Genomic DNA, 22,310 nt, shown 5'->3' on the forward strand with positions numbered 1-22,310 from the left:
ACATTTTCTTGGTTAACACTTACCCGGAGGTGGGTGGCCGGCGGGAAGCCCCACCGCCCGTCTCCTCCCAGCTGCATCGTCCCCCCCCCCTCTTTTTTTTCTCAATTTCCATTTTTTATTTTTAAAACCTATAATTTTATTTAAAATGAAAAGATTATGTTGAAAAGTGCCACATTGGCTTAATGGTTCAGCAGGAGCCCAGTCACTTGTAACTTTCGAGAAGTAGAGATAACAAGTGTCCAAATGAAGATTGCTTTTTAGAGCGGGCGTAAAAGAAGTCAATAATGGGAGATTTTTTTTTATCATATATAGGCCTATCCAATATGAAAAATTACATTTTAGTTTATGGTCTGTTTGGAAACAGAATTTTGTTCAACTCTGCTCAACTCCAAACTTTTTAAAATTTCAAAATAACTAAAATGTTTTCAAAGTTTTCACTTTTGCCCTACCCTTCTCCCTCCTCCGCGACGTCACTGTTCATCATCTTCCTCACCCCCCTGGGCGCCTATCTTCGAGCCCACCCTCTCCTCATTCCCTCTCCTCATCAAGACCACTCTTCCGTCCACCAAGGAATGAACTTCACGACGAAAGAAGTGAACTTCCGAGTACCTCTCACGAACCCTTGACCTGAATTGCGAGGAAATAGTGTCTGATTCGAGAGCTGTGGCTGTCGAAACTGAGGGCGGGGCACCTGCAAGAATTGCCCGGAACATCAGCGCTGAGAGCAAAATTCCACGACCCAGAAATGGAATGAAGGAGGATGGAATAAGAAGTAGCAAAAGACCATTCGGGAAATCCACAGAAGGAAGCAGCAACAGCAAGTAGATAGTGGGACGACATGTTCCTTGGCTCAGGTTCGCTTCGCCTCTCTCTCTCACTCTCTCTCTCTATCTGAGCTTTTCTGCCACTCCATTGACAGTTCAGTCCGATTATCTCGTCTGAGGTTCCATGGAGTCAAGCTTCCATTGGAAACGGTGAACTTGGCCTCGATCTTCAGATTATGAAGTGGAAATCGGAAACCCTAGGATCGATCTTCAGATTATGAAGTGGAAATCGAAAACCCTAGGATCGATCGGTGAGATTTGGGGCTCGGGGATCGGCGTGAAGGAAGAGAGAGAAGACGGGGTGGAGGGGGGAGGAAGACGATGAACAGTGACGTCGCGGAGGAGGGAGAAGGGTGGGGCAAAAGTGAAAACTTTGAAAACATTTTGATCATTTTGAAATTTTAAAAAGTTTGGAGTTGAGTAGAGTTGAGCAAAATTCTGTTTCCAAACGGACTCAAATGTTTTCATCGTGTCACAGCTTTATTGGGTCGCATCCGAAATTCGTCAATTTTTTGGAATGATGACGTGTCCCGAAAACTGTACCAATTTGACTGCTGGTTCACCCATTTGAACCAGCAAAAAAAGAAAAATGAAAGTTCAAGGAAGAAAATGGGTGATGGTGGCCTCCGCTATCGCTGGCCGCCACCACCCCTGTTGAATGTGACTCGAATTGTCACCCTAAGACTTGGGTCTGTTTGTTTTCAGAAAAATTTTCAACTCTACTCCACTTATCTTCAATTCAACATTACAATTATTACTTTTCCTTTTTTTCTTCAATTTTTTTAACCATTCAATTCAATTTTTAATACTAAATTCTCTCAACTATTCATTACATTTTTCACAATTCAACAATACAATAATTACTTTCTCTCAACTATTAATTACTTTTTCACACTTTTTTTCATAATTCAACAATATAGTTATTACAAATCAATTAAAATCAAACACAACCTGAAGGCATCAAGAAAGACTTAAGTTATGGACAATCGATTGAAACACTGCAGATAACCAACTGCAGTTTGAATAGGCTGAAAGGACAGAAGCCACGGACAGTCGATTGTGGTAAGCCGCATAGTTGATTGCAGAAAGTAACAGAATTCCTAGGCGGGATCTAGCATAATCATAACAGATTTGGCTAGTTTGTTATTTCCTTGTTCAGTTGATTTCTTTCATGTATGTGATTTATTTTCCCCGATTTTTTCTTCTTGTATAAGATTACATATGGGATGAGAGTGAAAGAGAATGCAGAGAGACAACATTGTAATCGGGGTTTGGAAAAATACTTTGTACTTAACAACTTCATCGCTCATAATAAAAGAAGAATGGGTAAAGCCTCCTTTGCCCGTGGACATATGATTGGCACATTGTTGGCCCGAACCACGTACACGAGTATGCAAGCTTCTCTTTCGTTATCTCCTTTTAATTATTTCGTCGAGAATTTCGTGAGTTAGATCTCTTTCTATCGTTACAAATTGATCCCAACCGACTATCGATCTCAACAAACTGATATCAGAGCCATCATCGATAGGGTTTCTCTGCATCAACTCAAGATGTCTATGACGAAATTCGACATTGAAAAGTTTGACGGACTCCAATTTCAGCTTGTGCCAAGACCGAATGCTTGCCCTCTTGGTGCATAACGGTCTTAAGAAGGTGTTGTCAGGCACAAAGCCTGAGTCCATGTCTGCAAGTGAATGGGAGGAAATGAGCGAGAAGGTTCTATCAGCAATCCAGTTGTGTCTCACCAACGACGTTCTGAAGGAGGTTCTTTCAGAGAAGAAAGCAACCGGTTTACGGAAAAAGTTGGAACCTTACATATGATGAAATCACTGGCTAATCGGCTAGTCTTGAAGCAATCTCCATACACATTCCGCATGGCCGAAGGTATTATAATCAAGTCTCATATTAGTGAATTCATTACCCTTATTGACGATTTGAAGAACGTTAATGTCAAAATAGATGTCAAAATAGAGGACGAAGACCAAGCCCTGTTATTATTATGCTTGTTACCTCCTTCTCACTAGACTTTCAGGGAACCAATGATATATGGTAGAGAATATCTCACATTTGATGATGTTAAGGCTAATTTGCTGAGTAAAGAATAACTGGATAATGAATTAGCAATAAATCGGATAATCAGGCCTCAGGGTTAGTTGCAAGAGGAAGGCAGCTATCCAAGAATTCTAGTAAGAACATGTCTAGGTCAAAGTCGAGGAACTGAGGCAAGCCTTGCAAATACTATAAAAAAAGGGGCCATATTGTCGACGAATGTTGGAATTTGCAGAACAAGAAAAAGACCGATCATGACAATGAGAAGGGAAAACAAAAGACCGATGTAGCTGATGTTGTTGTAGCCAAGGAGAAGTACGAAGATGTACTGTTGGTGATTGAAGACAAAAAATCCAAGTTCAGGGATGAGTGGATTCTCTATTCCAGATGCTCATATCATATATGTCTCGATCGAGACTATTTCTTCAGATACAAATCCTTTGAAGGTGGAGTTATTCTTATGGGCAATAACACTGCTTATAAGACCATTGGCATCGGTACAGTCGGGATCAGGATGCACGATGATAGTGTCGTTAGGACTTTAAAAGATATCAGGATTGTGCCTGATTTGAAGAAGAATATCATCTCGCTAGGTATTCTGGACTCGAATGGCTACAACATTATCATCGAGTCTAACGACATGAAAATTTCATGTGGAGCTCTTGTCTTAATGAAAGGAATAAAGATCGGCAGTTTATATATTTTACATGGCTCGATAGCGACTGGCTCAGCAGCAATATCCTCCTCTAGGTCAGAATCTGACTCAACAGAGCTATGGCATATGCTCTTACGGCACATGAGTGAGAAGGCATGTCCATCCTAAGTAGTTGGGGGCCTTTACCTACACTAAGTGTCAGGAAACTCGATTTCTGTGAGCACTTCATATTCGAGAAGCAGAAGAGGTTAGTTTCACCCATGCAGTACACTGAACGAAGCGAACTCTTGATTACATCCATTCAAACTTATGGGGTCCCACACAAGTTACTTCGAAGGGAGGCTGCAAATACCTTTTGACTCTTATCAATGATTTTTCCCGAAAGGTATGGATTTATTTTCATAGAAATAAATCTGATGTGTTTGATACCTTTAAGCTGTGGAAAACTCTTATTGAGAAGTAGACCGAGAAAAAGGTGAAGAGGTTCAGTACTAATAATGGCCTCGAGTTTTGTGGGTTAGAGTTTAATAAGTTTTTCTAAAAGGAAGGCATTGTTTGATACTGGACGGTAACGAACACCCCGCAATAAAATGGTGTAGCAGAGCGGATGAACAAGACCCTACTAGAACGAGTCTATGCATGCTGGGAATGAATTTTGGTATGAAGTAGTCAACTTGGCGTGTTATTTAGTGAATCAGTCTCTGCATCAGTCAATTAAGTTGAAAACTCCTGAAGAGTTATGGTCAGGTAGTTCTCTCGATTATTCACATTTAAGAGTATTTGGTTGTCTTGCATATGCTCATGTTAATGAAGGGAAGCTAGAACCTAGAGCGAAAAAGTGTATTTTTCTTGGTTATCAACCTGGTGTCAAAGGTTATACATTGTATTGTTCTGAAACCAAGAAAATTATTATTAGTAGAGATATTACATTTGATGAATCCGTGATGCGTAACTCAAGGAAGTAGTTATTTGTGTTTTCTATAGGAAATGAAAATGTCTCAAAGCAAGTGGAGCTGGAGATCGGAGCTAGTTCCAGTCAAAGGAAGGTAGACACCTTTACTCCAGATCAATCTGAGAGCCAACCTGAAATTGAAGCCCCACCTTGAAAGACTTCACCTCAGTTGGAGGAGTACCTATTAGCTCGAGATAGGGAGAGTAGACAAATTAATCCACCTCAGAGATACGATTTTAAATACATGGTAGCATACGCTCTTAGTGTTGCTGAGAGCATCGACTCTTCCGATTCGACATCTTACTCTGAGGCGATTCATGCTCCCGATTCCGGCAAATGGTTGACAGCAATGGAAGAAGAGATGGAGTCCCTACACAAAAATGGGACTTGGGAGCAAGTCAAATCACCAACTAGCAAGAGAATAGTGGGCTGCAAATAAGTCTTTAAGAAGAAAGAAGGCTTGAGGAGTGAAGACACTCAGTACAAAGCCCATCTAGTTGTGAAAGGCTACAACCTGGTGGAAGGAGTTGACTTCCACGACGTGTTCTTTCTAGTCGCGAAGCACACATCAATTTGTGCTTTACTCACTCTTGTCGCCATTTACGATTTGGAGTTGGAGCAACTAAATGTGAAGACGACATTTCTTCACAGCAACTTAGATGAAGATATTTACATGCAGAAGGCGGAGGGTTTTGAGGTTGAAGGCAAAGAGGACCGTGTTTGTTTGCTGAATAAATCCTTTTATGGACTGGTATAGAAAATTCGATTCATTCATGATAAGTATAGGCTTTATAAGGAGTAAGTACGATAACTGCTTTTACTTGCAAAGACTTGCTGATAAGTCCTTTATATATTTGCTGCTTTATGTTGATGACATGTTGATTGCAGCAAATGATAAATCTCAGATTAACAGGTTGAAAGTCAAAAGCTCAATTTGAAGTTTGAGATGAAGGATTTAGGAGCAGTTAAGAAGATTTTGGAAATAGAGATTTTTTGATAAAGAAGCTCAAGCCGATTATTTTTCTCTCAGCAGAAGTATTGAGAAGGTGCTGGAGCGATTTGCTATGCAAAGTGCAAAGCCGGTGAGCACTTCTCTTACTGCACACTTTGGACTTTCTGCTTCGATGGCACTACAATTCAAGAAGGAATCTGAGTTCATGTCCAGAGTTCCCTACTCGAGTGTAGTTGGAAGTCTCATGTATGTGATGGTATGCGCTCGTCCATATGTTGCTCATGCTATCAGTGTAGTTAGTAGATATATGTCTTGTCCTGAAAAAGGCCACTGGCAAGCTGTTAAATGGATTTTGAGATATCTAAAGGTGCTGTTGATGTTTGTTTGGAGTTAGGTCGAGACTCTACTGGTTTGGTCGACTATGTCGACTAAGATTTTACAGGAGATTTAGACATGAGGCGGTTTTTCATTGGGTATATATTTACCATTAGTGGTTGTGCCATTAGTTGGAAGGCAACCTTGCGAGCTACAGTTGCATTATTTACCACAAAGGCAGAGTTTATGGCAGTGGTTGAAGCAGTCAAGAAAAAGGAACAGGGGCCAAGAATTTCTTTTCATACAAATTGCAAAATTAATATTCAACGTTTCCTCTCTTTAATTAAGATCTCAAATTTAAGTCATGTGAATGGAGAAAGTCTATGATTAGTAGAGCTTCACCCTTTAATAGGTTGACCGGGGCTTGAACTTGAAATAGTAGAGCTCTATTGCCTTAGACTTTAGAGATACACACAAAAAAAAATTCAAAACTATCCTTCTACTTAAGTTAAAAAAAAGATTTGAAAGTCTATCTCTTAGTAATATAAAAATATTAAGCTTGAATAAGTGTTTTTTCACATTTCATAATTTCGATTTTACCCTTCAAAAATTTCTATATATATTTTTTATTCTTTTTCAAATATATCATTCATTGTATTTAGACGTGACTCATCGTTTTTGGTGGGCACCTTTTGTAACAAAAATTAATTTCTTGGTGTGGTACCTTTTGTTTTCTCATTAGTAGACACGTCCCTATTGAATCAATACGTGTTTTCACTGTAACGGTCATGTCCTTCCGCCACTAATTTCCTATCCCATCCTTGTAATTATGCTATAAATTATCAATTTACAATTCAAAATAAATACTGTAAGAAAGAAAAAGAAAAAAAACTCTGGACAAACCGCTTCTACTCCAGTGAATACGAAACGTCTCCTCTCCCCCGGCATCCCTCTGAACTTATTCAAGCTTGTTTAGCAACAAAATAATTTTTTAACTCTACTTCACTTTAATTCTACTTATATTTAATTCAACAACATAATTATTACTTTTTTTTTCATTTTTTTCCAATTTCTTTTATCTTAACTACCATTCAATTTAATTTTTAATATTAAATCTTTTCGCCCAAACTTCACTCAGTCAACATTCAAGCCCCTCCACCGCAACCGTTAAAAGAGTTAAAAGACATTAATTTCTTAATTCCCATTGTTCACTTCCTCCCTTAATTGCTAATAATTCTGACACTAATTTCTGTTTCCTTCATATACATACCATCCCAAACGCTTGTGCAATCTCGCTTGTATGCTCTCCATTAACGACTTCTGATGCCGCTGATGATTTCTTTATCTCTTTGCATCGACTTCTGATGCCACTGCCTCCCATTGTTTTTGCATTCGAACTGCTTAAACGGTCTCCCCATTATTTTTAATTTTATTTATTTGCTCCCTTCTTCAGTTGCAGTTTCTCCTTTCCCATTTTCTCTTCCTCTCGATTTGTTTTCTGATTTGTTTAGCATGTATATATGGTATTGGTACCCCTTTGTATACGAGACACAATGAGAAAAGAATATTTTCCCGCTTCTATTATTGTTTGTGGTATTATCATAGTGCTGCTTTAAGTAAAAGAAACCCCCAGATGCCTCTGCCATGTATGCCCCGATGCGCCTCTTCGCCCTATTGCATGAGCGCACTTCAGATATTCCGAATGTCGGTCCATTCTGTTTGACTGGCCGGCTCAAACAAACCAATTATCGATGTAGTCAAGGGCAATAAGAAGCACCACCAAGGTGGTAGCCCAGTGGAACGGGCTTTGTTTTCTAAAAGGGAGATCAATGCGTCGAACCTTGACTTAAACACGAAAGTGTTTGTGTTAGTAAAGCCCTGTCCTCTACCATATAGGAGTTGTTCTGGTTCATTGTGCGCTTTGGTGTGATCATGGTGACTTAAGTGGACTGATGTCTCACTGAACCCTTTATCCAATCGGGCGAATGGAACATTCCATGGCAGCTGTGGAGCTCCTCTGGTCTCCCTAGAGAGAGGTTATTATGATGGTCTTCCCTCCCAGCCTTTTTATTCAGAAAACAAAAAAAGGAGAGCAATGAGAAGCGTCCCATTTGCCCAAGAACGAAATGGCCTTCATTTACAGACACATGGAGATTCTTAAAGTCCCGATACGTCAATATTCCCAATAATTTCCACTCTTTCAGAGATTCCATGATGCATTTCTTTCTTCTACCAATTGCAAGGATTAATAATTTTTTCGGCCAAGAATCGTTAGTTTCGTTCCACTTTTGTTCAACATACAGTCCGATAATGGTTAAAAATTTATCGCCATGCCTTCTAAATTTTATGATACCTCTTACTATATTTCCTTTAAAATATACTTTTGTCCCAAAAATTAATATTATTATACTTTGTTTGCTTTATCTACAAAAACATACTAAATATCGTAAGTTATAGGAACAAGTAACTGTTCAAAATAGCAATATATTTTCATATATATATATATATATATCAAAAAAAAAATTGATGCCATGCCTATGATAACATTCAAATTTTAACAATCCTGAGAGTCCAAAATTTCTATCTTCGTTATGATTTGTCATCTTGCTCTGCCTCTATGCAGTTTAAAGCGGAGGATGGAAAGGTTGTCAAAGAGTTCAAATTGCGGGTCATTTACGTTCCGGTTAATCCACCCCCTCCCTTCCTCGAACAACCTGAAGGAGGACACTCTCCAATGGCATGCTGTTTTCCGTGTATCAGACGTTGAACCCGGCATTAAGTGACTTTCAGATTAGAATCATAGGGGACTTTTAGATAGCACTCTGACCAATGATCTTTCCCAGTACCCGAATTGTCAACACGGTCGTATTACTTTGGCTATAGCCCCTTCTCACGCTAAGTGGACTTCCTATTGATGAAGCTGTAGAGGAAGACTCCAAAGTATTTCACCAGTATGTCTTTGCGCCAGCTCTATTAATTAAATAATGTGATGTAAGATCGCAAACAAAAGTTAAAAGCATACCAAGATGAACCCAGGAATTTTACAGCAAGGGTCTGTTAATACACTACCGAAAGACTACAAGATAGCAGTTCAACATTTCCAACCATGCAAAAGAAACACTCAAAAATGAGCTCAAGTACCAAATGGCAGAATCCAAAAGGATTTTCGCCCCCTATAATAAAACATGAAAGGCAAACTCACATTGAAAAATTCTAGGCTTTGCAAAGCCTGGCATAATATCTCATTGGAATCCCTTCAGTGGGTCTGCTGCTTTTCCAGATCTAGCATCAGTCCATGCCTTTGCGATGGTCCGCTTCATCTCTTCATCCCCTTCCGCGTACATGTTCTGCAAATTGACAGGGCACGAATCACCATATGTATCACAACATTACCAACTCAAATGTCAAAGACAAGAGTCGCCATTAAGATGATGGTATATTGTTTCCTGACCCTGTTCTGACTCAGATAGAGCACACTCAGCTAGAAATTAAAAAAGAAACAACTGTTCGACGGGTACAAATCACCATGTATCATAACATTACCAACTCAAATGTCAAAGACAAGAGTCACTGTTACGACGACGGTACATTGTTTCTTGGCCCTGTTCTGACTCAGAGATAGCACACTCAGCTAGAAATTAAAGGACAAACAACTGTTTGAATCACTATCTCCACACTTCGTAATCCTACAGGCCCGTAGACTACTCCAACCATTATCATCACCTTATCCCCACTGTACTTTTCCACCATTTCACTCAACCCAGAGGGTAAGAAATTAAGAATCATTCACAAGTATCCTACAAGTAAAATCAACAGTTGCGATAGACACTAAAAGTAATCCTGGGGAGTGAAGGTTTATCCACCCATCTCATGCCATATATAAATTACGCCATGAGGAAGAGAGTGTAACCAATATTTCTTAAGTTCCTGTACATGACTTTGCCATGAATGCTTATGAGAGCCAAATGTATTCAATCTGCCAATTAACTGGTATTATGCAATTGAGGAGCTCTTACCTTCATCAGATCCATAATTCCTGCCATCGGGTCTTTGTCTTTGTCAGCGCTTGGCTTCAGCTGTTTCAAGAAGGAAGTTCCTTACTATCAGCACTCATTTCAAGGGGAAGCACAATGGGAGGTTAGTGCCCAAGGATAAGATTATTTTACCTTATCCTCTTTGAAATGTAGATCTAGCCAGTTCCCTTTTGTAGCCTTGACTAGTGTGACAACAATCCTTGTAGGCTTCACCAACACCTTACATTTCTCAGGCACAATCTCCTTGTGCAGCTTGGGTATCGCACACCGATAGTTCTTTCCTTGAACATCATGGATCTTAATGTCAACCGACATCGGCTTAAACTCAGTTTGCACCTTTTCCTGATCAACTCCCTCCAGGGGAATGTAAATCTGTACCAAATATAAGACGTGGGAAAGATGATAGCATGACAGACTTATCACTCTTGGAAGACAACAATGTCTGATAACCTCAGGACATTCGATAAACATGCTTTTAACATGTCTAATTGTCAGGTCAGGTGCTTGTCTGAGTGTCAGAATCATGCCTTCTATGTGACCGAAATAGGACTACCTCTGTCTCAGAGGAGGCTAACTGAAAAAAGACTATGCAAAAGCCTAACCAGACAGCCTCCAAAAGATCAAACTCCCAGCAGAAACTTTAATTAAAAGGTGAGTGTGGACGGCGTTGATACCTTGAGCTTGTCGCTGTCCTGATCCCAGCTGAAAGATCCAAGACTAGTGTATATCAAAGATGGAGCAGAAGGCACCTTAGCCGGAGTAGGAACTGCAGCTTGTGAAGCTCTTGCACTTGAGAGCTGCACAGCATATCCATTGAACCAAACGGACCAATAGTTAATAGACAAATACACGGACTGTTCCATAATCAAGAAGCTTGGGCTCACTGCCAGAGTAATCAAATCAAGCATGATAACTTGTCAACTCGATCAAATCGGTAAATGAATACAGGGTGAATCAAAACTTCGGAAGAAATGCAAGCGCAAACGTTTGAATTTGACAGTTTCTCAACTGTACTGATAGCATAATCAATTCGAACACGAAGAACGATCGAGATAAAACTACGAAAAACAAGAGAGCAACACCAGGTCTTTCAAATTCAAATCCGCGACCGGAATTCCGGCGGTGATTGGAGAGATTGCAGAAGGGAGCCGCAGATTATGCTCACAAGCCAATCCTCAGTCTTAAGCTACAGTTTCAGTCAATGAATTCTCCTACTGACGGGTTGAACAAGCATTATGAAGAGAGGGAGTGCGGGAAGGAAGGAACAGGGGATATCGGTACCTTCTCCAGATTTCCGATTTCGGAAGAGATGAGGGAGAGAACACGGGGGCGCTTCGCGATGCTGTGAAGCTGCCTCAGCTCCTCCAGGTCCAGCGCCAGCTCGTCCGCCATTGCCGCTGAGACTCGTTAGCTTCGGTGATGAGACTATATGGAGACTGGCAGAGGGAAATGCGCAGAGGCTTTTAAGGATGTACGTACCGTTTGAACGGGATACAGAGAGAGCGAGATGGGATGAAGAAGGAAAATGGAGAAGCTGCTAGAAACTTTTAGCCCTTTTGCCATTTTCTGTGTAAGGGTTTTCTTTTCTTGACGGAGAAGAAGATTCTGGAACTCCAACATCTTGTTTGGACATCCACTAATGGAGAGGTGGGGTGGGGGTGGGAGGGATATAAAATTCCTTGTTTGGTTTGCATAAGAAAACGATAGAAAAGGATAAGTTATTTCCTCAAATTCCTTTCTCTTGTTTGGATAAGCTAAATATTAGGAAGGATAAGAAGGAATTATAATTGTTATTTTACCAATTTCTCCTAATTCCATCATTTTGGTAGATTTGAAAAATAAGGGGTTGGGAGGGGTTTGGTGGAATTTACAACCCCTCCATATCCCTTCCATTCCCTTAAAAATTAATATCCAAACATGGCATTTGATCTCTTTCCCTTCTCCACCCTTCCCAATCCCTCAATCCAAACAAAGAGATCGATGTAATGTCTTTTTCTAGTGTGCATTACCTAGTATCCGAAAGTCCTCGTTAATTTAAATTTGAACCGAATTGGTTCAATATTGTGATTTTTGAGTTAATTAGCAAACTCGTCCCTGACTTATTCAAGTTAAATCAATTGCATTCTTGAAACAATTTTTATATCATTTTGGTCCTCGGTAATATTAATGTGATACTTGGTAACATAAATTCGGTCCTTGAAAACAAGAATTTGGTCCTTAATGACATCAATTTGGTTCTTAGTAACTTCAATTTGGTAGTTGATAATATCAATTTGGCCCCTATCAACGGCCATTATAACTTCGTTGAGAATAAAACTACACTAAAATTAGTTGATCATCAAAAAGGTCCCTGTACCCCCTTTTGCAAAATCAATTTGGTCTTTTTTTCCCCTTTTGTTCTTATACTCTTTCATTCCCTCCTCTCCCTCTCTATTCAAAATGGAGGTCGAAAGGCTCCTTTCAAGTCATTCATTCGCTTCACTTGGAGCTCCAATCAACGAGTTACTTATTTCTATGGAAATTTAATTTAGTAAATTACAATTCATAAACAAGAGTTGGGTTAAAAAGTAAAGAAACAAACATCAAAAACTTGGTTTAAAATTTAGGTTTTATCACAAAACCATAAAATTTTAAACGACAATATCTTACAAACCGTTTAACGAAATCATGAGCTGTCAAATTCTATAGTTTCCTCACAACCCAAAGACTTTGATCATATGAAAACTTTAGGTCATGTTTGGTAGTAAAATAATTTTTTACTCTACTTTATTTATGCGAGCTAAAGGCAAAGTCAACGTAGATTTTTATGTTTTTGGTGGGGCCTTAAGTTTGAAAACATGGCACGGCTTGACAAGCCTCTCGCTAGCCGAATTGTTTTTTTTTTTCCCTTTTCGTTGCCTTCTTACTATTGTCTAATTTATATTTGCTCACTCCATGTGCTTCATGATGGTGGAATTTATGGTTTTTTTTCTCCATGCCTTCCCATTTTTTTTCTATTTGTACACAGAGCACCGCCCCATGAGATTCATTTGACGAGCGTGCTGATGATCAGGTATTTGTTCATCACATTTTATGAAATAAATCGTCCGTGTAGAAGACATGTACAAAAATAGATTGTCAACATTAATTGAATGGATTTCATAAAAATTGACAAAATTAATTTCCAAATAGAGAAAGTATTGCTACTAATTTCAAATACAAAGACCTCAGTGCAAGTCATCGCCTTCTTCTCTCTTCGCGCCATAATCGATTAGTGATACGGTCGCGTACAACATTCATTTCATGACTACTCATGTCCACTTCAATTCTAATTCCTGCTTGTTCTGGTGGATTTTGAAATTCATCGTAATCCGCCAAAGTATCACCATACTCCTCAAATAACCTGTCGTGGTAATGGTTGCAGCGAATAAAATTATGCAACACAAAACAAGCCAGGGCAATCTGTCCTTACCTATGCGGTTTGAAGTTTGGCATTAATTTTAGTATGGCGAATCTCCTCTTCAAAATACCAAAATAACGTTCAATGACATTACGCACTGATGCGTGACGTTGATTGAACAACTCTTTTTTTGTTTTCAGCAGATTGTCCTCATCGAAATCACTATGGTAATACCGTTCCTCTTTGTATGAAGCCAAATATCCCGGAATATTGGAAAACTCTGCATCGACAACATAATATTGTTTTGGAAATAACAAAAGGAAAATTATAGTTAAATACGTTGGGGCTGAAATTTTTTGGGAAATAGAAAGTTTATCAACAAACACTCACCACCATGCAGCGCTGGAAATAATTACAATGTGGTAGCTTCGGAAAAATTCTTGAATCATGTGTCGAACCCTCCCAACTCGTCATGACATATGTAAACATCATATCGTGGGAATAAATGGCAAGTACTTTTTGTGATATCTTTGTATTTCGATCGCAATAAGCTACTAGTTTCTCCTTAGGCACACATGCAGCCACATGGGTTCCATCCATAACTCCGATGCAATCTTGCGGGGCAATGCAAAATTATATGTAATATATAATATTACGAAATGAATTATTATAGTATTGAATTATCTAAAAAATACCGTAAAGAAATGTCACTATGAATAATTTTCAATTTCGGGCTGCACAACAACATTCCTCGGTCTTTATATAAATGGGTGCTAAGGCTTGTATTTCTCGGAGAATTTTTATAAATTAACGCGACACCGTCTACTTGGAATGTCGGTACCTTTCCGCCACTACTACAGATCGCGTATTATGTGAAATAACCAATGAGAATATTCTGAGCATCTTTTCGACGGTGATACCATTCCTAGTATCATTGATGCCACATTGTGTCGAAATGTGTCACAGAGGTTTCTAAATACATACGGTTCCACTTTGAAATTCTCGTTACATCTAACATTATTCTCCAAAACTTCAAGCGGGTACTCTTTTTCTTAGAATTGAGAAATTCTACATGGGATGCTTCGCCTAACTTGTTCTTCAGCAGCCGTAACTTGCATTATCAAAAAGAGGAACCATCGTTGCCTAATTTCCATCTCTTCGTCACTAGAGCTATCGTCATATCGCGAAGAAGTGTTATTCCTTGGTAGATTGTCTTTCAACTGTGCGCCTATAACATTGAAAGAAAGTTCATGAACATGTCATTAATAATAAAACACAATAATTCATAACCGTACAAAATAAACATTCCAAGCACACATAAAATATAATCAAGTCAACATATCCAAACACACATAACAAACATAGTAGTACGAGTAATTTCATGACAAAGAAAAAGAAACGAGATTATCGAAAAAGTTCAACTAAAAATAAAGCCGGATCCCAAGCTGATTTAAGAGTCTGCAACATGCGGCAGTCATTTTCTTTGGCCGTCTTCCGTGTAGTACATGAAAAGCCTCATCATTTTGTCATCAAGGAGAGTTAAGCTGCCAGCTATATACAGGCGATGAGGAATTGTCGGTTTCAATTTATCCAACTCCACCATGGCTTCCCATATGCTATTCTTCTCAGGGCTTGAAACAGACTTGTTTCTCTTTGACGATGGTGGGGTGCTATGTGGCTTCTGTTTGAAACTAGCCTTGAACAAGTCCATACATTCCTGCAGTTTTGAGCTTTTCGATGAAGGTCTTTTGCGCACTCGATGTCGGGACTCAAATATAATAGGCTCTTGAATCTGGACAGGGTCGTCACTCTCGTCGGGGCCTTCTTGGAGGTTGACGGGCTGTTTCTGCTTTTTCTTGGATGTTGATATGAATTCCTCATGCAGCTGTTGTTCCTCATCTGAAGTCCTCGGTAGATCGATTGAGGAGATACGGAGAGCACCAGTAGCACTTGAAGAATTGAAAAGCTCATTCAGCAGGCGGTAGTGCTTGCAATCTTTGTTTCGGAATGTCTTGAACACCCTGTTCTTCTGCATATTAAAATAATGATCATTCAACGGGACACTTCATTACATTCGAAGCAACCATAAAAAACGAACATATATACAAAGGACATGCATGCATTTTACCTCGAAAGACTTGTCGTATTTCTCAACTAATATTATTAGGAATTCAAGTTCACGCATAAAAGACAAGAAAAAGATTGATCTGATGTTATGCGAAGTTGGCAAACGAAGATTGTACATTGATAAACATATCCCGTACATCAGGACTCTCATTGATAGTGTTGGTGTCTACATCCCATCCGATGCCAGTGTGGTTAACCATTTCAGTGAATTGCTTGTACATTCTCTTCAGTCTCGTATTTTTGTCCTTTATCTTCTGGGAGCACAATTGCTCATTGGGAAATTGCTTTCCCATCTCCACCGTCATCTAATCCCAATTCCTTTGCTTCCAAGATGTGGCGTTGCTTCCTTTTAACTTCTCAAGCATAATATTAATGAAAGCCAACTCTATCTGATCAGTCTATTCGAGGATATTCTTACCCTTAGGAGCCATGGTGGATGCACTTGTCGGATCAAACTTCCACACGTAACAGGCAAACGAAATGAATAACATAATAAAAACAAGTTGCAGTAGAACGGATTTCAATTATTCAACAATACAACATAAACTAGTGTACTGTCATGAGAGTTTATTTTTTGGGATGAACTCAATCGTCCACTATTCATTCATACCATAAAACGATTGCAAGAATGGAAAAACCGAAACCAACAAGGATGAGCACCTCAGATTAACCCAAAGAATGGAAAAACCAAATAATGAAAAAAGTGAAATAAGAAAACAAGCTCATGCCTACATCAGTTTAACCCATGCCTACTCAAATTAGCCCAAATAGCAACAAAACCGAAACCAACTAGGATGAACACCTCACATTAACCCACAAAATGAAAAAAAATCACAGAATCGAAAAGGCAAAACCAGAAAATAAGCCCTTAGAATTTATCCAATTTTCATCTTTCTTTCTCAGAACAGCGAGACGATGCCGAGGTGTGCAAATATAAAGGCATTTTGAAGTGTTATCTAAGACCTTTTTCTGTGTTGTCTACTATTAGAAAATCGTCCAACTAGAAATTCATATGAATTATAACCAAACTAAAAAAAACCGATCTTGCAAAAACCCTCTTGAAGAACAGTTTTGGACCTTTCAATTTTTTTTTCAAACTCTGGAGAATTCCAGGAAACAGTAAAGAAGAAAAGTGCAAGGACTAATGGCTACTCAGAAGAACCCATGCCTACTTAGATGAACCCAAAGAATGCAATGAAACCGAAACCAACAAGGATGAGCAGCTCAAATTAATCCACTAGATGAAAAAAAAAAACCCATAATGGAAAAAGCTTAACTAGAAAACAAGCCCATGCCTCCTACTCAGATTAATCGAAACCAAAAAACAGCTTCCTACTCAATGACCAGAGAAGCAAAAAAATCAACATTGTTATGCAACCGACAAGGAATAGTGTAGAAAGAGGGTAGAGGAAGCTACCTCGACTGTAGATGGCTCTCCCAAGTAGAGGTGGACCGGTTCTTAAAGACCATCGTGCAAGTGAACAAAGCAATGGAAGGGGCCCTAGATAAAGACCTAAGTCGGGAATCTCTATCCTTTGGTGACAGACCTCACTAACTCCGGGAATCTCTCTTGACAAAGTCGAGCTTTCACTGTTTTTCGGACAGCGTCTTTCCCTGTCTTCTGCACGCCCATACACTCTGCAAATCACCGTAGGGCCTCTACTAATCTGTGAAATGGCTTCTTCCTTGTCACTAATTGACAGTTTTCGAGCTGATTAGCTGGTTCTTGTGCCCGACTTCGATCGAAAATGAGAGTGATTGTATGGAACCCTAAAACAGAGGCAAAGATGGAACTCTAGAGAAGGGAACGATGGTTTCTGTTGGGTAGGAAGATGGCCCCTACCGAACGGTCATAATTGGCCACCGATAGGGCAAAAAAAGAAGAAGAAAAAGAGCACCCTGTGACATTGTCGTCGGTACAAGTCTAATACGTCAACTGGTTGGGCCCTTAATTTTCAAAGCTACGGCTTTCTTTGTCCTCATGCAAGTAAAAATAAGCAAAGTTGAACATGTTTACTTCCCAAACACGCCCTTAGAATGAATCTAATCCTTCTTGAATCTACCATTAACAATCGCAATTAAGCTTTCTCTCTTTAGAGGTTGGAAAATGATCTGTGCTTTATTGGGGTAGTTTGGAAGAGAAATCAATGAGCAAAGAGAAAAAGATAAAGCAAGAACAAATTTCATCTGAATAACTAATTTTTCTATAGAAATTGCGAAAATACATATGATTACCGAAAATAGGGTCAAAAACAATTTACTTAAAAATCCATAAAAATTCTAGAAAATAGGAAATTGAATTGCAGATTCAGAGGTGCAAAATCTTTCGAAAACTGACATCGGAGCGCGAAGAACGAGCCTCTCGAAGTGGCAGAGCACTCAAACGAACCTAGTAGTTTAAACCCCACGAACCTCACGATGGAATGGTAGTAGAGAATCAGCGAGCATATCAGAGGTCACGTACTTACCATCACCTAGAAGTCCTAGACCAGTGAACACATTTCCATCTGCGAAAGATCAATGATGAACACAAATTAGACAATCGATCAGCAATCAAAGCGAAGCTGAATCGAAGATCAGTGATCATAGCAAAGCTCATAAATGCACCAATCGAACGAACATCATGTAAAAGTAGTATCCGTAATAAGTACAAATTGAACGACAATTCGAATAACAAGTTGGATAAATAGAATGCTATAAAATTAAATGAATTTCACTAGTATAAGAACTTAGAAATTCAAACCGTTACAAAGACGAAACCGAAAGATTGGAAGACATGAGAAAGCCGAGTCCTGTGTTTCACACAATCCCCTTGAAACAGATTCATCCCTTTAGGACGTGCTCGAGGTCACGTGAGCGTCTATTTCCTAGGATAAAACGATATTGAGTGCAGCTAGCAGCACGAGTTATCTGCACCCCAACAAACCACAAAACGAAGTTGAACACTCTCACTTAACTATGCAATTATCTTCTCTTCAAAAACGAGGGGAATTTACAATTTATAGACAATCGATCAATGAATACATGCTATTGATGATGGTTATAGAATTGATAGTGTCCTTTCAATTCCTTACAATTGATGGTGCCGTTCAATTCATAACAATTGATGGTGTCCTTTCATTTCAAGGATTGATGGTGTCCAATACAAATTTTACAAACCACCATTCAATACATTCATTTCATTAATGAGAAACAATTTCTCATTCACCAATGTCATAATTTTCCAACACATCAATTCAGAGTAAAGTAAATATAAAAAAAATGAAGAAAAATTAGATTAACTGAAGATCACACAAAAAAAATGAATCTCAGTCGGAGCTCAGTCGAAGATCACACGATCTACAGAAACTAAAGATCAATTGATGATGATAACACAAAATTTATGATAAGAAAACCAACAAAGCTCAAAGTACACGACTAAAGAAATGAGAGCTCAACTCGCTGATCACGCAAAATCAAAGCAATCAAAGCTTAGTAGCTCGGATTAAGTGGACCAACATTAATTCAGAGTAAACTAACTATAAAAATCGAAGCTCATAAATGCACCAATCGAAGGGACATCAATTCAGAGTAAACTAACTATAAAAATCGAAGAAAAATTAGATTAAGCGAAGATCACACAAAATTGATGGAGCTCAGCGGGAGCTCAGTCGAAGAAAACACAATCTATAGAAATGGAAGATCAATCGATGATGATAACACAAAATCTATGATCACAAAACCTACAAAACTCAAAGCACACGACCAAAGAAATGGGAGCTCAGCTCAATGATCACGCAAAATCAAAGCAATCGAAGGTCAATCTACAGAAATCGGTGATCCATCGAAGCATGAAGAAATAACTAACCATCAACCATTGTTGGAAGTACGTTGTTCTTCGTCCGAAGAGAAGATGATACAGGTGAAAGGGGAGTGAAATCGAACAGGGAAAATGAGCGGTAAATTTGCAGCTACACATATGTACATGAACGATTCAAAAAAAAAAATGGGCCTAGATTTGGGCTGAGCCCGCTTCCTTGAAAATTTCCAGGGAAAGAATACAAAATTTTCATAGAATTCTTCAGGTTCCAATTGAGGGTTAAAAACATTAAAGAGAACTGGAAAAATGATGAAAAAAAAAAGTTAAATTAAAAAAAAGATGATTACTAGTCGAAAAGAAAATCAGGAACACTATTGTCGGACTTCACCCATGAGACGTCGTCGGTGCTAAACTCCTCTCGTCCTTGCTGTGCTCTCTCGTGGCAACCTCTCGACCCTGTTCTTGTACTCCCATGGCGGCCTCTCGACCTTCTTGTTTGTGCTCCCATGTGGGAAAGAAGCAGTGGAGAGAGGGGTTGAGGAATGGAAGAGGTTATCAGAAAAATGCGATTGCGTTTAGTTTTAGAGTTAAGTCTTGGTTTTAATTGATTTGTAATAATTGTATTGTTAAATTATGATAAAAAAATATGAAAAAATAATAAATAGTTGAGAGAAAGTAATGAATGTATTGTTGAATTGTGAAAAAAGTAAAAATAGTTAAGAGAAAGTAACAATTGTGTTGTTGAATTGTAAAAAAATGTAACGAATAATTGAGAGAATTTAGTATTAAAAATTGAATTGAATAGTTAAAAAAATTGAAAAAAAATAAAATAATAATAATTATATTATTGAATTAAAAAAAAAGAATTAAAAACAAATTTTGTAATCAAACGGGCAGACCATAGCAGGGCAAGGCAAACGGCTATAAAGTCGGTCATGAAAAGACTAGATTATATTCAGAACCCAGGTAGGGAGTGGGCGGGTGGGTGAGGAGAGGAAGAGGTTAAGGTTTTATGGGAAATGAAAGGATCATTAAATGCGTGAGGGGATGAGAGCAAAGCAGACAGCTGAGTCATGAAAAGGCTTAAAATATCAAAGGGCAATAATATATCTGACTGGAGGATTCGATTGGGATTTCCTTTATTGCTGGAAAGTTGGAGAATATTATAGATAATGGTTGAGGACTTTAGAGCAGAAAGTGTCAGACAAGGTTTCTAAGACAAGTGTAGATCTTTTCAGACTGGTTAAGAAAGTAATTCACCCCAAGGATCTCGCATCAGTAGCTTCTGGGGGGATCAGATGTCCTTTAGAGGAAGGCTCTAATACTGAACAGGTGGGCTTTGTGGCTCTGTGTTATGGTTAGGGAATTGCTCTTATTATTTTTTGACATTTTTACATTCTATAAACTCCAATTGACATTTTTTTTTCAGCTCTTATGATTTCAAAGGGGCAGTCCACGATGGAAGTCCTTCTGATACTGGTCATCCTCTGACTGATGTTGTTCCAACTGTGAGATGTTTTGCACTTGTTTTTATTCGCACTTTTGTGTGTTTTTGCTTGAGATTAACGTTTTGGTTTTCGCACGTGTAGTTTTGTAGGGTGAGATTTCTCTAAATGTTCCATCTGCAGGTGCCTCATCAAATGTTGTCTTTACCATCTCTCCCTACCACTGAGCAGAATGCAGTTCAGGGTGGAGGTGCTCAGCAGGTTGGTGTTCCTGCTGTAAGGTGTTCTGCACTTGTTTTTATTTACGTTTTTGTATGTTCTGCTTGAGATTAACGTTTTGGCTTTTGCACACGTAATTTTGTAGGGTGAGATTTCTCCAGATGTTCCTGCTGCTGGTGTTGCATCAAACATTGTCTTACCATCTCTCCCTACCACTGAGCAGAATGCAGTCCAGAGTGGAGGTGCTCAGCAAGTTGATGTTCCTGCTATAAGATGTTCTGCACTTGTTTTTATTTGCATCTTTGTGTGTTTTTGCTTGAGATTAACGTTTTGGTTGTTGCATGTGTAAGATTTCTCCAAATGTTCCTGCTGCTAGTGCCACATCAAATGCCGTCTTACTATCTCTCCCTACCACTGAGCTGAATGCAGTCCAAGGTGGAGGTGCTCAGCAAGTTGGTGTTCCTGTTGTAAGATATTTTGCACGTGTTTTTATTTGCGTTTTTGTGTGTTTTTGCTTGAGATGTACGTTTTGGTTTTTGCACGTGTAATTTTGTAGTATATGATCTAATTACAATCTCTGATTGCAACAATTTAGTACTAATGCACATTATTTCGGATTGCAGAGTCTCATTCGTCACTTTGTCGCTTTTAGGATGAAGCACAACTACACGGAAGCTAACGCGGTGGCCGATAGTTTAGCTAAGCTCGCTAGGGTGACCCTTTTTATATTGATGACTCTATGACTATTGATAACACTGTGTAGTTTGATTCACCTCCCGCTGAGGCGTCTAGCTTTCTGTTGGCTGATTTGGCGGGTGTTCCACGTACCCGTAACGTCTATATGGTACCTAACTCAAATGGCGGGTAGAACTCTTGCTTAGTTATTAATATATATTTCCCTTTCTCCCAAAAAAAAAAAACAAATTCATGGGGACTGCGTTAACTAAGATCTATTATAAGGATAATGTGGAAACCGTGCGATTTTTATGAGATTGGCCAATGAATCCCATAGACATGGTTTTTGGCTTTGAGGCTTTACTTATGACTATGGGCGGCATATTTGCACCTCCACAATTTAAGCTTATATAAAATTGCGATTTGTGAGTCGGTTGATATGACTGGTCATCGAGCCGCTAACGAGCAGGTCGGGGCAGCTCGCACCCTCTGCATGCAATGTCTTGCCAGCATGAAACTTTATTTCCATTAAAGTTCATCTGATGGAGGTTGGGGTGGGACTGTTTATGGTTCATAGAAGCACTCTCACTCAGTAGGAGCAAGCAACCTGATTTCAGCAAGTGATGCGGGAAGGACTATCCTTTCGGTTATCTTACTTCACGTACGCGGGCAAGGAACAACGATTAGATTATAGCAAACCGGTAAACAAGTGATACTCACGCCACGCATAGTAACGTGTCGTGGTTGGTACTAAATCTTACGAGCTATTTTCACAACTTCAGTGCGAGATAGGTAACGCCAGGGGACAGCCCCGGCGTGAATCGTTCGAGATGGGCTCCTTGTCCGGGTTCAGGCAATAGTGAGGTGGGCCATGAATTAGGGCCA

The 22,310-nt window shown here is 39.1% G+C and overlaps 2 protein-coding genes and 1 long non-coding RNA gene across 8 annotated transcripts; 1 reads left to right on the top strand and 2 right to left on the bottom strand.

Moving 5' to 3' along the window:
- Positions 1-8,734: 8,734 nt before the first annotated feature.
- LOC116215447 (calcyclin-binding protein-like) lies at positions 8,735-11,394 on the bottom strand. The gene is made up of 6 exons (XM_031551159.1): positions 11,261-11,394; positions 11,063-11,178; positions 10,456-10,578; positions 9,914-10,153; positions 9,764-9,823; positions 8,735-9,094 (listed from the first exon to the last, which is right to left on the bottom strand). The coding sequence occupies exons 2-6, from the start codon at positions 11,171-11,173 to the stop codon at positions 8,990-8,992; spliced, it is 639 nt and encodes a 212-aa protein (XP_031407019.1). The 5' UTR covers positions 11,174-11,178; positions 11,261-11,394; the 3' UTR covers positions 8,735-8,989.
- Positions 11,395-14,396: 3,002 nt separating this feature from the next.
- Positions 14,397-19,660, bottom strand: LOC116214793. 5 transcript variants are annotated; one of them, XR_004158339.1, is made up of 4 exons: positions 19,135-19,149; positions 18,031-18,197; positions 16,705-17,794; positions 14,397-15,189 (listed from the first exon to the last, which is right to left on the bottom strand). It is a non-coding gene; the product is annotated as an uncharacterized LOC116214793 (long non-coding RNA). The 5 variants fall into 5 exon arrangements; XR_004158337.1 differs by having other exon boundaries at positions 16,705-18,197; positions 19,135-19,660; XR_004158341.1 differs by lacking the exons at positions 18,031-18,197; positions 19,135-19,149 and adding an exon at positions 19,475-19,639.
- A 591-nt stretch (positions 19,661-20,251) lies between these two features.
- On the top strand, positions 20,252-22,090 carry LOC116214792. 2 transcript variants are annotated; one of them, XM_031550253.1, is made up of 6 exons: positions 20,252-20,418; positions 20,516-20,594; positions 20,676-20,792; positions 20,896-20,992; positions 21,101-21,217; positions 21,374-22,090. In XM_031550253.1, the coding sequence occupies exons 3-6, from the start codon at positions 20,764-20,766 to the stop codon at positions 21,491-21,493; spliced, it is 363 nt and encodes a 120-aa protein (XP_031406113.1). In that variant the 5' UTR covers positions 20,252-20,418; positions 20,516-20,594; positions 20,676-20,763; the 3' UTR covers positions 21,494-22,090. The 2 variants fall into 2 exon arrangements, with proteins under 2 accessions (XP_031406113.1, XP_031406112.1); XM_031550252.1 differs by having other exon boundaries at positions 20,255-20,418; positions 20,715-20,792.
- Positions 22,091-22,310: the final 220 nt, after the last annotated feature.

This window comes from Punica granatum, chromosome 7 (assembly GCF_007655135.1).
Source record: "Punica granatum isolate Tunisia-2019 chromosome 7, ASM765513v2, whole genome shotgun sequence".
Classification (NCBI taxonomy): Eukaryota; Viridiplantae; Streptophyta; class Magnoliopsida; order Myrtales; family Lythraceae; genus Punica; species Punica granatum.